At 34.9% G+C, this 13,421-nt stretch overlaps 2 protein-coding genes across 2 annotated transcripts; both read left to right on the top strand.

Moving 5' to 3' along the window:
• Positions 1-1,155: 1,155 nt before the first annotated feature.
• LOC110867200 lies at positions 1,156-2,541 on the top strand. Its single transcript, XM_022116330.1, has one exon. The coding sequence runs from the start codon at positions 1,156-1,158 to the stop codon at positions 2,539-2,541; it is 1,386 nt and encodes a 461-aa protein (XP_021972022.1).
• Positions 2,542-12,155: 9,614 nt separating this feature from the next.
• On the top strand, positions 12,156-13,421 carry LOC110869161 (ethylene-responsive transcription factor 5). Its single transcript, XM_022118451.2, has one exon. The coding sequence runs from the start codon at positions 12,238-12,240 to the stop codon at positions 13,171-13,173; it is 936 nt and encodes a 311-aa protein (XP_021974143.1). The 5' UTR covers positions 12,156-12,237; the 3' UTR covers positions 13,174-13,421.

A 13,421-nucleotide genomic window follows, 5' to 3' on the forward strand; every position in this document is an offset into this window, starting at 1 on the left:
TAACGAAATCGAAAAAACGTAAAATTTTTCCAAAATTTACACTACCACCGGAGCGTCAAGGGATAGTGGGGACTACCCCTAGTAACATGCTAGGTCCGCCCCTGGTTTCCCTCTCATTCATACCTAGTGAACTCAAAACACATTGATAGTATAATGTTACAAAATATATAGTTAATACGATTTTTTTGTTATTTTACATTTTTAGTACCTAGAAATTACCTATGCTGTTATAGCTTTGTGGTATCTTTGGGGCGGGATAAGGCTTAGGGCTTATGAGGTCCTGAGTTCAATTCTCACAAGGGTTTTTATCATATTTATTGGGTTTATCATGAATTGGTGTATAGGCTTTTTAATGCGTAGTAGAGATGGATATGATAGGGTGGTTCCGCTGTTGACACGACAATACTTCAGTGATCCGTCAATGATCCAAATTTGCCGTTAAAAAAACTATCTAGAAATCAGGAACACTTTATTGGATGTGTTAATTGGAATTATATATTCCCATGTATGTCCCTATAGTTTCATGACCAAACACGTTGCCATGTTGTATCCAACAAGATTAAAGGCGATAATGTTTCATGACAACAAATGTATGCAATTAAAAACACAAAATATTAATGTTATTTAATGTGTAACATAACATATGTTTTATCAAATACATGATGCCGACCTGTTTATAAAAGATGGTTTGACAATGGTATCACTCACTTTTGAAAAGAAAATGTCTTTCTTGACAAACTCGAAAAAGCATAGTATAACACTTTTTTACTCTTTCTACATATTCAACTTTTTACATTTTAAGAATATTAAGAATAAGAATAGTATATTCATATTCTTGAATATGTCTGCCTCACCCTAACCGGTTTAAAAACAGATCCAGTATAAACAGTGGCGAAGTATACTCAGTAGTGTTATATATGTAGTTTTCGTATAGAAATTTTTTGATATATACATTTTCGACCCCCCCCCCCCCCGCGTTCTATAGAATTTTTTTGGTATATACGTTTTCAACCCCCCCCCCCCCCGGTCATTCGGGTCAAGCTTCGCCACGGAGTGTAAAACCAATTGTAGTATTAGTTTGATCATCTAAGGGTGGAGGGTATAGTCAATCACCCTAGAGTGTTTGAATGAAATCCTACCCAATAATATTATGCCATGTCAACTCTCCATTCTACTCCCCATCTATGTTATGCCGATGATGTCATATTTATGGGATCTTGGTCTAAGAAGAATGTCATGAACCTAAAAAGAATTCTTAGATGTCTTCAACTTGTGTCCGGCCTAAAGGTGAACCTTATGAAAAGTAGCTTGATGGGGGTTGGCCCGAAAGAGGACGAGGTACATAGGATGGTGGGTCTACTTAATTACAAGGCGGGGTCCCTCCCTTTCTTATACCTTGGGCTTCCGGTTGGCGAAAACATGAAACGGATTGGGCCTTGGCGACCCATTATTGATAAGTTTGCGAAAAAGTTATCAAATTGGAAAGCGAAGACTCTCTCTATGGGTGGAAGGATTACATTGTCCAAAGCGGTTCTCGGTAACCTCCCAGCCTATTACTTATCTATATTCAAAGCGTCGGTCAAGGTTATCAATTCTCTTGAAGGGATTAGAAGAGCTTTTGTTTGGGGTAAGTTGGGTGGAAAGAATAAATTACAGTGGGTGGCGTGGAAGAAGGTGCAAGCTCCAAAGAACATGGGAGGCCTGGGTTTGGGAGAAATAAGAAGTTTAAATTGGGCTTTGTTGGCTAAATGGAAATGGAGGTTCCGAAACAACCCGACGCAACTCTGGACGAAGGTTTTACGAGCAATACATGGCAATGATAATTCTCCCTTAGGCATCCCGATCAAGCGAGACAGACCGGGTGTATGGAAAGACATTAACTTGGTGTACGCTGAACTTAAGAAAGCTCGGGTGGAGATCACGGATAACACCGGGATCGTCAACAACAACGACTCGATTCAGACCTTCTCTGTAGCGACTTTTCGGTCTTTTGTGGCTGAGAAAATGGGTAAAAAAACCGAGGTGGGGCATTTTACTTGGAATAGATGGGTCCCTAATAAAGTGTTACTCTTTGTTTGGAGACTCATTCTAGGGAGCATAGCTACAAAAGCAGCTTTCGATCATAGAGGCATTAATCTGGGGAACTTGGAGTGTGGTATTTGCGGCGGTGATGTTGAGACAGTTAACCATCTCACGGTCGAATGCACTTTGGTAAAAGCGGTTTGGTGGCATGTCTTCAACTGGATCAAGATCAGCGTTAGCGTTCAAGTGTCGGATTTCAATGGTTTGCTAGATGAAGTTTACAAACAAAAGGGTTCAAAGATTTGGAAAAAAACCATTGAAGTGGTTTTGTACGCTGCTGTCTGGAGAGTTTGGAAAAGTAGAAATGGGAAAGTTTTTGAAAACATTCCTTTCTCGGTTCTGAAGGTAGTCGAGGAGATTAAAGAAGACTCTTACTTTTGGCTAAAACATCGGTCGCCGTTTAGTAAGCTCGATTGGATGAGATGGAGAGACTTCAATATTAGAGATATTATTATGTAATTCTGTTTTTCTCTTTCGGGACTCCCAGTGGCCCCTTCGTTGTATTTTATATTTCAGTTATAAAATGCCGCCGTTCGAAAAAAAAAGGTATGATCAAACACCCCTCAATTAAAAAAAAAATTGATTGGTCTCTCCTCTCTCCTCTCCTCTCAATCACATCGGTGAACAATCACCGATTTTGTTCACTCTCTCCAACTCAAACACCCAACTCAATCAAGTGGGGGTGGTCACCGATCGGTGACTCCCACTCAAACACCCAACTCCCCGAACCTATACCCTCCACCCTAATTGTTGAATTACCCAAAAATTTATATCCTAAATGTAACACTTTTTACTCTTTAATCATGAGACCAAAAAAATGAAACAATCATGATACATATAATGTAAAAGACATAAAAGAGAGAGTTCAGTCATATATTAAAATATCATCGAATGAGTGAAAAATGTTTGGTTTTTATAGCCTAGTGGTACCTTGGTGGTGGGATAAGGCTTATGACCATTAGGTCATGGGTTCGATTCTCACAAAGGGGGTTTTTCCCAGATTTATTGGGTTTCCTCCTGAATTGGTGTGGCATTATTGCCTAGTGGAGATGGATATGATCGGGTGGTTCTGCTGGTGGCACGATGATACTCCAGTGGTCCGTCAGTGATCCAAATTTTGCCGTTCAAAAAAAAAAAGTTCATTATAATTCAATGACTCACATACAAAACAGAAAATATTTGAAAGATGATTCGGGACGTATTTTAGGGTGAGAATGTGTGCATTTATTAAAGTGGTCTCTAGAAGCACTTTTGCAGGGGTTTACACACCACATTATAATCTTTAATCCGTTCATACGTCTGATATGGGTAACTTAGACGCATGTCCTACTATATTGTCAGACTCACTATTATACAGTTAGATGTACTGTTGTAATGTTATATCCATTGTTTTAGTATTTAGACTCACTATTATACAGTTAGATGCATTGTTGTAATGTTCAGAGCCGGCCCTGAAGGAGGGCGGGGAGGACAAACAGGGCCCGTGATTTCGTAGGGCACGTAATTTTTAAAAAAAAATCTGATATTATATATGTAAAAAAAATTTTAATAGGGTATAACCAAAAAAATATTAACATATGCCCACTTAAAAAAAATTATATTGTTTAAACTATTTAGCCCATTAGGTTAGTAAGCCCAATACCCAAATATTTTCTAAAAACTAATAAAAAAACAATTCTGGGCGGCAACTTTTCATCCGGGACTAGGTAATGAAACGTCCCACAGGAACAGGCCTTCGAATCTTCGATCATCATCATTCTGCAATTTTTTAGGTGTTGTTAATGTTCTGCAGGCCTTCGATCATCATTAATTCATCATTCATTCTGCAATCGAGATCAGAGACAGAGAGCACTGCAAGCCTTCGATCATCATCATTCATTCATTCTGCAATTTTTAGGCCTTCGATTTCACAGGTAAACACTTTACTTATGATTGAGGATTGATTTTCGATCATCATCATCATCATTCATTCATTCATTCAGTTTACTTATGATTTAGGATTGATTTACGATTTCAGTTATTATGTCGAATTCAGTTAACTTATGTCGAAAACTCGAAATCACTTAGCTATATTTTGTATTTTGTTAATTGCATTGTTTATCGAATGCTATATTTTTGTCAGCGGTTCAAAGTTGTATGAAAAACTAGTTTAAATTTTTTTTCTAGTTAAGAACTAAGGGCACGTTTTTTCGAGCTCGAACAGGGTACGTGAATTCTCAGAGTCGGCCCTGATAATGTTATATCCATTGTTTTAGTGTTAAGTGCACCGTTGCGAGTATTGTATAATCACCAATATAATCGCAATGCATAATGTATATTTTTAAAATATCCCTTTTTAACCCTTTTAGGATTTTATATTTTTGTGTGTGTGGAGGGAGGGGGGATGGGATGAGAAGGGGCTTGAGAACGAGAACAACTGCATTTTTGTATATTTTTTATTCAGGAGTGAATATACAACATGATAATCACACCATAATTTCTAATAACTTAACAAATAATTTGATGAGAAATGTATGTATTCACCAATAATAAATGAACTTATATGTATTGTTTTAAAGATATAATATGAGATACAAGTGAAGTAAAGTTATAACATTTTTATGTATCACATTTAAATAAAATTTATAAATACTTTAATTATTAAAGGAGTTCTTTATATTAATATTAATGATTTCTATATAAGAATGAGGATTATGTACGTTATAGTTTAATGGCACAGTAAGATCAGGAGAGAATGTTTTCGAAGACATCAAGGCAGACACGTTCTTATGGTTAAAAAGCAGATCGAGATTGACTGGTTTAGACTGGGGGAGGTGGGAGGATTTTAACATAAGAGACATTGTAAAATAATAGCTAAAGAACTGGGGGACTAGAGAATAAGATGTATTTCGTTTTGTCTTTGTTTTAGCTTTGTAATTTTCGGGTTTTACAGCATATGCTGGCCCTATTCTATAATCATAGAATTTCACTGTTAAAAAAAAAAAATGTACGTTAAATCCAGAAGTTTGAGAAGTGTATTATAACAATATATATAACACTATATAACACCATATAAACACCGGATAACACTATGTAACACCATATAACACTATATTTTATCTGATAGCATGTCTATGATAGATGTATAGTGTTATATATTGTTATATAGTGTTATATGGTGTTATATGGTGTTACATAATGTTATACGGTGTTTACATGGTATTATATAGTGTTATAATACACTTCTCACACTTTTGGATCAATGTACATAATCCCTACCCTTCTATATAATATATTCATACGTGTACAAATTTAATAAGATATAAACTGCCAAAAAGGGACTTTTAACTTTTAAGCAAAATATAACTGAAATTAAAAAAAAAAAAAAAAAAGCAAAACATGGTTGAAATTAAAAAAAAAAGTTATATAACTAAGGGAAGATATCATACCCTTCTTTATTAAATATTTATATGAGGATCCATTTTTTAATAATAAAAAAACGAAAAAAGTTACATAACTAAAGGGAAGATATCATACCCTTCTTTATGAATTTTTACACGAGGATCCATTTTTCAATAATGAAGTGTGGAATAGAAAAGAAGAAAGGTTATGTAATTATAAAAGTAAAAGAAAACTTGAAAAAAAAATTGAAGACTGAAAAAAGTCAAACGTCAAACTTTTGAACATGGACTTATGGAAGGTTGAGCAGTCTTCAACTTTGACCAAATACAGTTGAGTTAATTGTACAAGTGGCATGTGTGATTTTATTGTATGTTTGGTCCTCAATGATGTAAAATTGTAATCTCAGTCCAAATTTTTGTACACGAGTTGTACCTTTAGCCCTCAACGTTAATACCCGTCAGCTTTTAATAGAAAAAGGACCTCAAGTGTCATCCACCTTAGAGTAATTCAGTCTTTTCATACTGCAAGCCCTAACAAAATACTCCTCCCTACCAAATGGCATTCCTTTGACTTCCTTCAACAAACATCATGTTTCTTCAACTTCCTTCAACACACCATAGCATCGTGTTGAGAGTCGAACGGATGTGATGGTGTGTTGAAGGAAGTCGAATGAACGACAATCTGTAGGGAGAAAGAGGTACTTTATTTGGGTTTGCGATTTGAAGACTAATTTACCCACACGTTGATGAAACGTGGAGACATTTTTTTTTCATTAAACCCTGACGAGTATTAACATTGGTGGCTAAACTTCCAACCCGCGTAAAGTTGTTTGGACTAAGTTTGCAATTTTTTATTCATATGAGCCAAATATGAAATATGAACAAGCTACAAGGTCCATTTATTCAATTAACTCAACAAAGTTTAAATATCATAGATCCATTAATATCCATAAGGTGCCCTGAATATCAAAATAGACAGTCAATCATTTACTATTTTCATGAAAAAATTGTTAAGCAACCACATCATTGTATTCATGACATATCATGTGCCATGTCATTTTTTTGTTATACCTTAGGTTTTTGCTTATACGATTAAATGCATTTTACGTTCTCTTTTATTTGTTTGTGTTCCTTTTTCTAAGTATAATTGCATAAAAACAAAAAAAAATGAAATAAATAATGTTACTGAAACCCTGCTCATCAAGTCATCAACAACAACTCAATTTTAACATCATCTTATATATTAATCGAAAATCTATACAGTGTTTTGTTTATATTAAACGGATCTCCTTCACTCCTTGCCATATGTCGTCACACAAAAGAACTTGACATATGTATGGATCTTCAAGTTGGGACTTAGAATCCTCGTCATTCTAGAAAGTTTATACTGTCGTCCAATTGAAAGTCTCACAATTATAATCAAGGCCGACCCTAGGAGAGGCAAAGTGGGCCATGCCCACACTCTCCAGAGCCCAATATATATATTTATCAGATAAGAATCATTTCAAAACTTTAAATAATTGCAAAACCTTTAAAACTCCTGACAAAGAATCATTTTATAGTTATATTTTTGTATTACTCTTAACATAACATGTATGTAATCATAAAAATACATTTTTTTTTTCTGAAAGGTGTGTTTCAGCGGTGAAGACAATTCTAGACAACCCCCGGGTCCCGAGTTCGAATCCCTACCCACACCCCGGTGTCCTCCTTTCAAACCGTCACGGGGAATTTTTTCGTGGAGTGCATGGATCGAACCGGAGACCTAGCCCGGACGGGAACCACCCTAAGGTGTAAACTATAATTATATAATTAAAAATATTGTTTATTACAAGTTCTAAAAGATCTGCAACTGTTTAAACTTCTTAAATTAATCCAACCTTATATATATACACACGTGCACGTAACTTTTTGTAGATAAAATCTGAAAGTCCAAATTGGTTGTTAAACCTATTACGTTTTGGTTTAATTTAAGTCCATTAAACAATTAAACCAATTTTTCAATTAAATGCATTTACCCAATTAAACTCTGTAGCCCAATATTGTTTTAAATTATTCTTTTATACATAACTAGGTTAGAACCCCGTGTATTACACAGGTTAAATAAATGTAATTTTATATATTAAATAATATAAAAATATCTCTTTAAAAATCTCGTTTATTAGACGGGTTGAATAATGGGTTGAATAAATGTAATTTTACATATTAAATAAAAAAAGTTGTATTTTTAAGAACCCCGTGTATTATACGGGTTAAGTAAATTTAATTTTATATATTAAATAATGAAAAAAGTTACATTTTTAAGAACCTCATGTGTTATACGTGTTGAGCACATGTAATTTCAAATACCAAACAATAAAAAGTTATATCTTTATAAACCCTATGTATTATATGGATTGAATAAATCTAATTTTATATACTCCATAACAAAAAAAGTTATATTTTTAAAAAACCCAGTGTATTACACGAGTTGAATAAATGTAATTATGTATAGTAAAAAATAAAAATGTTATATCTATAAAAAAACTTCGTTTATTACACGGGTTGAATAAATCTAATAAAAATTTATATCTTATAAAAAACTAACGGATATACTCGATATACGATGGATGGAGTGATTGTGGTGATGGTTCTTATAAAATATCACGTAAACATAGTGATTACCGTATTTGAGTTGAGAGTTGAATGTGTCCTCATATTGGTTTCTTTTATTATATAGTATAGATTAAATAGAAATAGCTAATGGCAACAACCAAATAAAATAGCAACAATTGACCTTTTTTTTTTAGAAACTCATTTCTTATACCCGTCTATGGCATTTGAATTTTCAGTAATTCTCGGACCGACCCTAATTGTTATATAACTTGGAGAAAAAAAAATAGTTAACCAAGTTAGGGGTTGTTTGTTTACCTTTTAATGAGGCTCTTAATGGTTCAGATCTCTTACTGGTTCAGCACTTAATGGTTCAGACTATTTGTTTCATGAGCAGATGTCTGAATGGTTCAGACATTTGCCTCTGAATGATTAAGTATTATTCAGAGTCTGAATGGTTAAGACCTCTAATCTGAATTGGTCAGACATTTGTTTCTGAAAGGTTAAGCATTATATTGGCTCTTAATGGTTCAGACCTCTTACTGGTTCAGTACTTAATGGTTCAGATCTCTTACTGGTTCAACATTTAATCATTCGAAAGTTACCAAACATCCCTGAAAAGGAAAAGACGCGAGATGAATTTTGAACTTGGAAAAACAGCAACATTTGATGATTAATTTCTAGTCAACATGACACAAACACATGATCACGTGCCGTGAATCAACACCTCATGGCTTATCTTTCTCGACTTATATTTAAAGGAGATCAATCGTATCCGTTTGTTTTTTGTCATGTGTTTAAGAGTATAAATATCTAAACTGATTTTTTTATTATGTAAACTAGTTTATAGTCTCGTGTATTATACGTCTTGAATAATTAAAAGTGTTTGTTTCTAAAACTTAATAAGACAAGTATGCGTATCTCATAATTATTCTAAAAGTTTGGAATATCTTGCTCATAGTACTTAATAATGAAAACCGATAACCGATGTTTGGTTACTTCAATTTTCGGTTAATTCGATTGCCGGTTGATTTTACTAGGAGCTCCCTAATTTATTTATTTATTTATTTTTCCTAAGTGGAGACTTGGTAAAAAATCACTTATCCTAGTATTACTTCTATCCAAGCACACATTGTGTAGTTCTCCTCTTATCCACACCAATTTCGCCAAAAAACGCGTTGAAGTTATTCAATATGTGACATTTCTTATGACCTGATATCTTTACTATGGACATGACAAAACATAATGATATCCATTTATCAAACGTGTCACACAACTTACACAATTATACAAACACATAAGAGCATCCGGTGTGGGATCGGGATACACATCGGGGAGGTGACGTGGTATCGGGAACACTGCCCCTCCCGTCTTCCCGTCGGTGCCATAGGGACATTCTTCCCGTTATCCCCGTTCTACTTCTCTCTCTCTCTTGATATGATTGGATTGGGAAACCACTTCCTATGGATGAGAGAAGAGTAAGGGGAAGAAGAAGGTGATGAGGTGGATATAACGTGGAGCTGGAGGAAAGAGGACAATACCCCATAGTATAATACATAAACATAGATTTTGAGTTCACTTGGTTTATTTAGATGGGTCTCTTAGGCAATCTTAAAAAAAGATCAAATGGTTTATTAGGAGCTTTAGGCAATAGGGGCTGTTTTGTGGATAATTAATAATTATAATAAGATAATATTAATTAATTAATAACACTTTTAATGTCTTAAAATTCACTCTTATATCATAAAAAGCGTAAGGAAGGAGCGAGGGGGAAACAGAAAAGTGGATAAAGGACAACAACACTTGCCATCAACAATAGTAATTCCTTTTATTGGACCCCCACAAAACACGTTATCATTTTTTTGCACCTTGCTATACACATATAACAGATTTAATCCTTATTCTTCAACTTTGCTAGTTCGCTTAACTTGAGAAAGATTTTGTTGATTGGTACATACATGTGCTTCGGTAGTTCGCTTAACTTGAGAAAGAATCTTGTTGATTGGTAATGACATTGTATATGAGTTGAATTGTTGGCGTGACGTGGCAAAAAAAGTTATTCGGAAATAGAGGACCGAAACATGATATGAATCCTTTTTTTTTTTTTTTTTTGAACGGCAACACAACTTTATATATAAATATAAATGGCCCAGCAAGAAAGTGGATGGACATACAAGCAAAAAATGAAGCAAGGCGAAAGCTTACAACAAGACGACTACATCAAAGTTGACCCGTTTATCCCATGAAATAGGATGCAACTTCGACCTATTAGACACCCACAAGAAAGCATATTCCTTGATTAACTCCACTATCCTCTTGACCGGGATGGAGTTGTTATCGAACGTTTTCGAGTTCCTTGCAACCCAAATACGCCATACTATTGCCAAGCAGATAGTGTTAACTAAACGCTTCCAAGTCTTTTAACCGGGGCTATTAGGTAAGATCTCAATGAGCTTGTCGAGACTAGGGAGTTTGTTAGGCATAGGGACCCTAGCCTAAACAAAAACGTTCCACCACACTTTCCTAGCGAACAAGCAGGAAACGAAAATATGATGAGTCATCACACGCTCCTAGTGAAAAAGCACGAAACAAAAGTATGATGAATCCTTCATTTTGTTTAGAGTGTTGGTATATGTATCATTACGAGAGAGAGAAAAATATGGACATATGTAAGAATGATAAGCGAATGAATTATAATTATAAATAATACCAAAACACAACCCCTAGCTACAGTGCTAATGGTTTGTCAGTGTTTTGTTTTTTAGTTCAATTTTCTAATTGCGCCCTCAGTTTTTACTATGTTTACCGTACGGTCCCTTCGATTTAACTTTCCTAATATACTTGTTTAGTCCCTCGACTTTAATAAAGTGTTTTCATTCATTAGTCAGCTTTGCTTATTTACATGTTTAGTCCCTCAATTTACTTCATGTTGGTATCACATTAGGGTGTCCTTTTTTTGTTGTAACCAGGTGTTTATTGTGTTATGACTTACTCAAATTACTTCACATCTAAAGTAATGGTTGGAGGCGACTTTTGTCATGTAATGTTGGTTTCGCGGCAACGTATACGCTGTTAGTTATTTACCCGCTTTTACATCTTGTTTTGACACGACAGGTCATAATACTAGTTATAGTTGTATAAAAGAATGTAAGGGTATGTTTATGTCAGGTGAATGTGAGTCACATGCCCATATAGGCGACACGCAAGCTGGAGAGCCTCCTATGCTCATGTTCACTAACCATATGCTATATCTAGTGAGTGTGAATTTGCGGGATTATTTTTTAAAAAGAATTTTTATACAATTTAAAACATTTTATATTCAGTTATTTAAAAAATAAAACATAAAAACAAGATTAATGTTCTATAAAAACTATGAAAACCATTGGCGAGACAAAAAAATACTTTATTTAAAAACCTTGGTTTTTCGTAAGTTTTTGTCAGAATTTTCAGGAAAAAAAAAAAGAAACAAAATTGTGTATTTCAATTTTTTAAAGTTAACGAATACAAGTTATTAAAAAAATCAAATCCAATGTTAAATAAAAGATTATTAAAAAAAATCAAAGGACACTGTGGCTTCATTCGATTGGCTAGTTGGGTTCATTTTATTTTCCTATCGAAGTTAACTATGGTCATGCACTCATGGCTCACATTTACTTAGGAGCAGGCGTTTCGATGTTCCAGTGAATATGAGCTGATACGGCTCTATTCCCTGTTATACTCACTATGTATAACACATGAAAGTAGAAAACAAGGGCCAAAGATGGATTTGATACAACTTTTTTATTACTCTATAGTCTACATTCATGTCTTTGTGAAAGCCTAGGGACAAATAATATAAAAGAGATTTGATATAACAACTTTTTTATTACACAATAGTCTAAAGTAATGTCTTTGTGAAAGCCTAGGGTCAAATTATATAAAAGAATAAATATTGGAGTAGAATAAAAAACTATATATTAGTCAGTTTTGGTCATGGTCACAAATATAAGGATGTTTCCTCTCATCATCCTAGAACCTCCCTCCTCTACTTCTCTAGTCTCTATCTATTGAATCTTTTCTACTCATGTCCTCTATTCTTCCACTATATATATAACATTTCTTCACTCCATATTTTCCACTCAACAATTCCTTTCATTCTATAACACATCCCACTAATTCCTTCAAGTTCACTTGTGTTTTAACAATGTCATCACTTGATGAATATTCCACTATAGATGTAATCCGTCAACACCTTCTTATTGATGATCTATCCTTCCTTGAAACACACTCTAGTTTTTTCCACAATGATTGCAATAACACCCTCGAATCCGGATTCATTTTCGACGAAATTTCACCGAGTAATTCGTCTTTTTATTCTTCGTCTTCGCCTCAATCGTCATCGTCTTCCCATGTTTTTGAACATGTTAGCAACCATGTTTATGATGAACAGGTTGAATTTAACATGGTATCAGAGCCAGTGGTTTGTTCGTATCCTTGGAAACAGAACGGGAACGGATGTGGTGGTAGTTTTAACGAGCGAAAGCCATCGTTAAACATATCCGTTCCCGTTCCCGTTCCCGTTCCGGTTCTGGTTTCTCCACTGGTGGAGAAACCAGTGGCGGAGAACGTTGAGGGTTGTGAAAGGAGACGTTATAGAGGGGTTAGGTTGCGTCCGTGGGGAAAGTTCGCGGCTGAGATTCGTGACCCGAACAAGAAAGGAAGTAGGGTTTGGCTTGGGACGTTCGACACCGCCATCGAGGCGGCTAAGGCTTACGACCGCGCAGCATTCAAGCTGCGCGGTAGTAAAGCTATTTTAAATTTCCCACTAGAAATTGGAAATTTAAATGCGGCCGCAGATATGCCAATGGTAAAAAGTAACTCTCGTAAAAGAAATGTTAGAGAAGCTGACGTGGAGGAGAGAGAAGCTAAAAAAGAAACAAAGATGGAAACGGAAACAAAGGGATTTAACGGTGGTGAGATGACGGAAGCTCCGGTTGTGCCATTAACTCCTTCGTGTTGGACGGCAGTTTGGGATTGTGGTGACATTGACGGTAACGGTAACGGAATGGATATATTCGATGTGCCTCCGTTATCACCTTATCCAACTGTTGGCTTTTCGTCGGGTTGTATGGCTATCTAAAGATGAATAGACGGCGTTTACCAAAAAAGGAATGTCAAACGGCGACCAATAACGTTAGTCATGTACCGTTAGTATTTTCCACATCCCCATTTTATGTTAAAAAACACAAAAAATAAGATGGTGAGGTGTTTAGTGTAGGTATAGAACAGAGAAGCAGTTTGGTTGTATTCGTGCTATTTTTTTATTTTTTTTTGTTTCGAGAAAAATATAAGTATCTTATTTAATAAGATTAAATGTTTAAATATTTA

This window comes from Helianthus annuus, chromosome 7 (genome assembly GCF_002127325.2).
Source record: "Helianthus annuus cultivar XRQ/B chromosome 7, HanXRQr2.0-SUNRISE, whole genome shotgun sequence".
NCBI classification, from domain to species: Eukaryota; Viridiplantae; Streptophyta; class Magnoliopsida; order Asterales; family Asteraceae; genus Helianthus; species Helianthus annuus.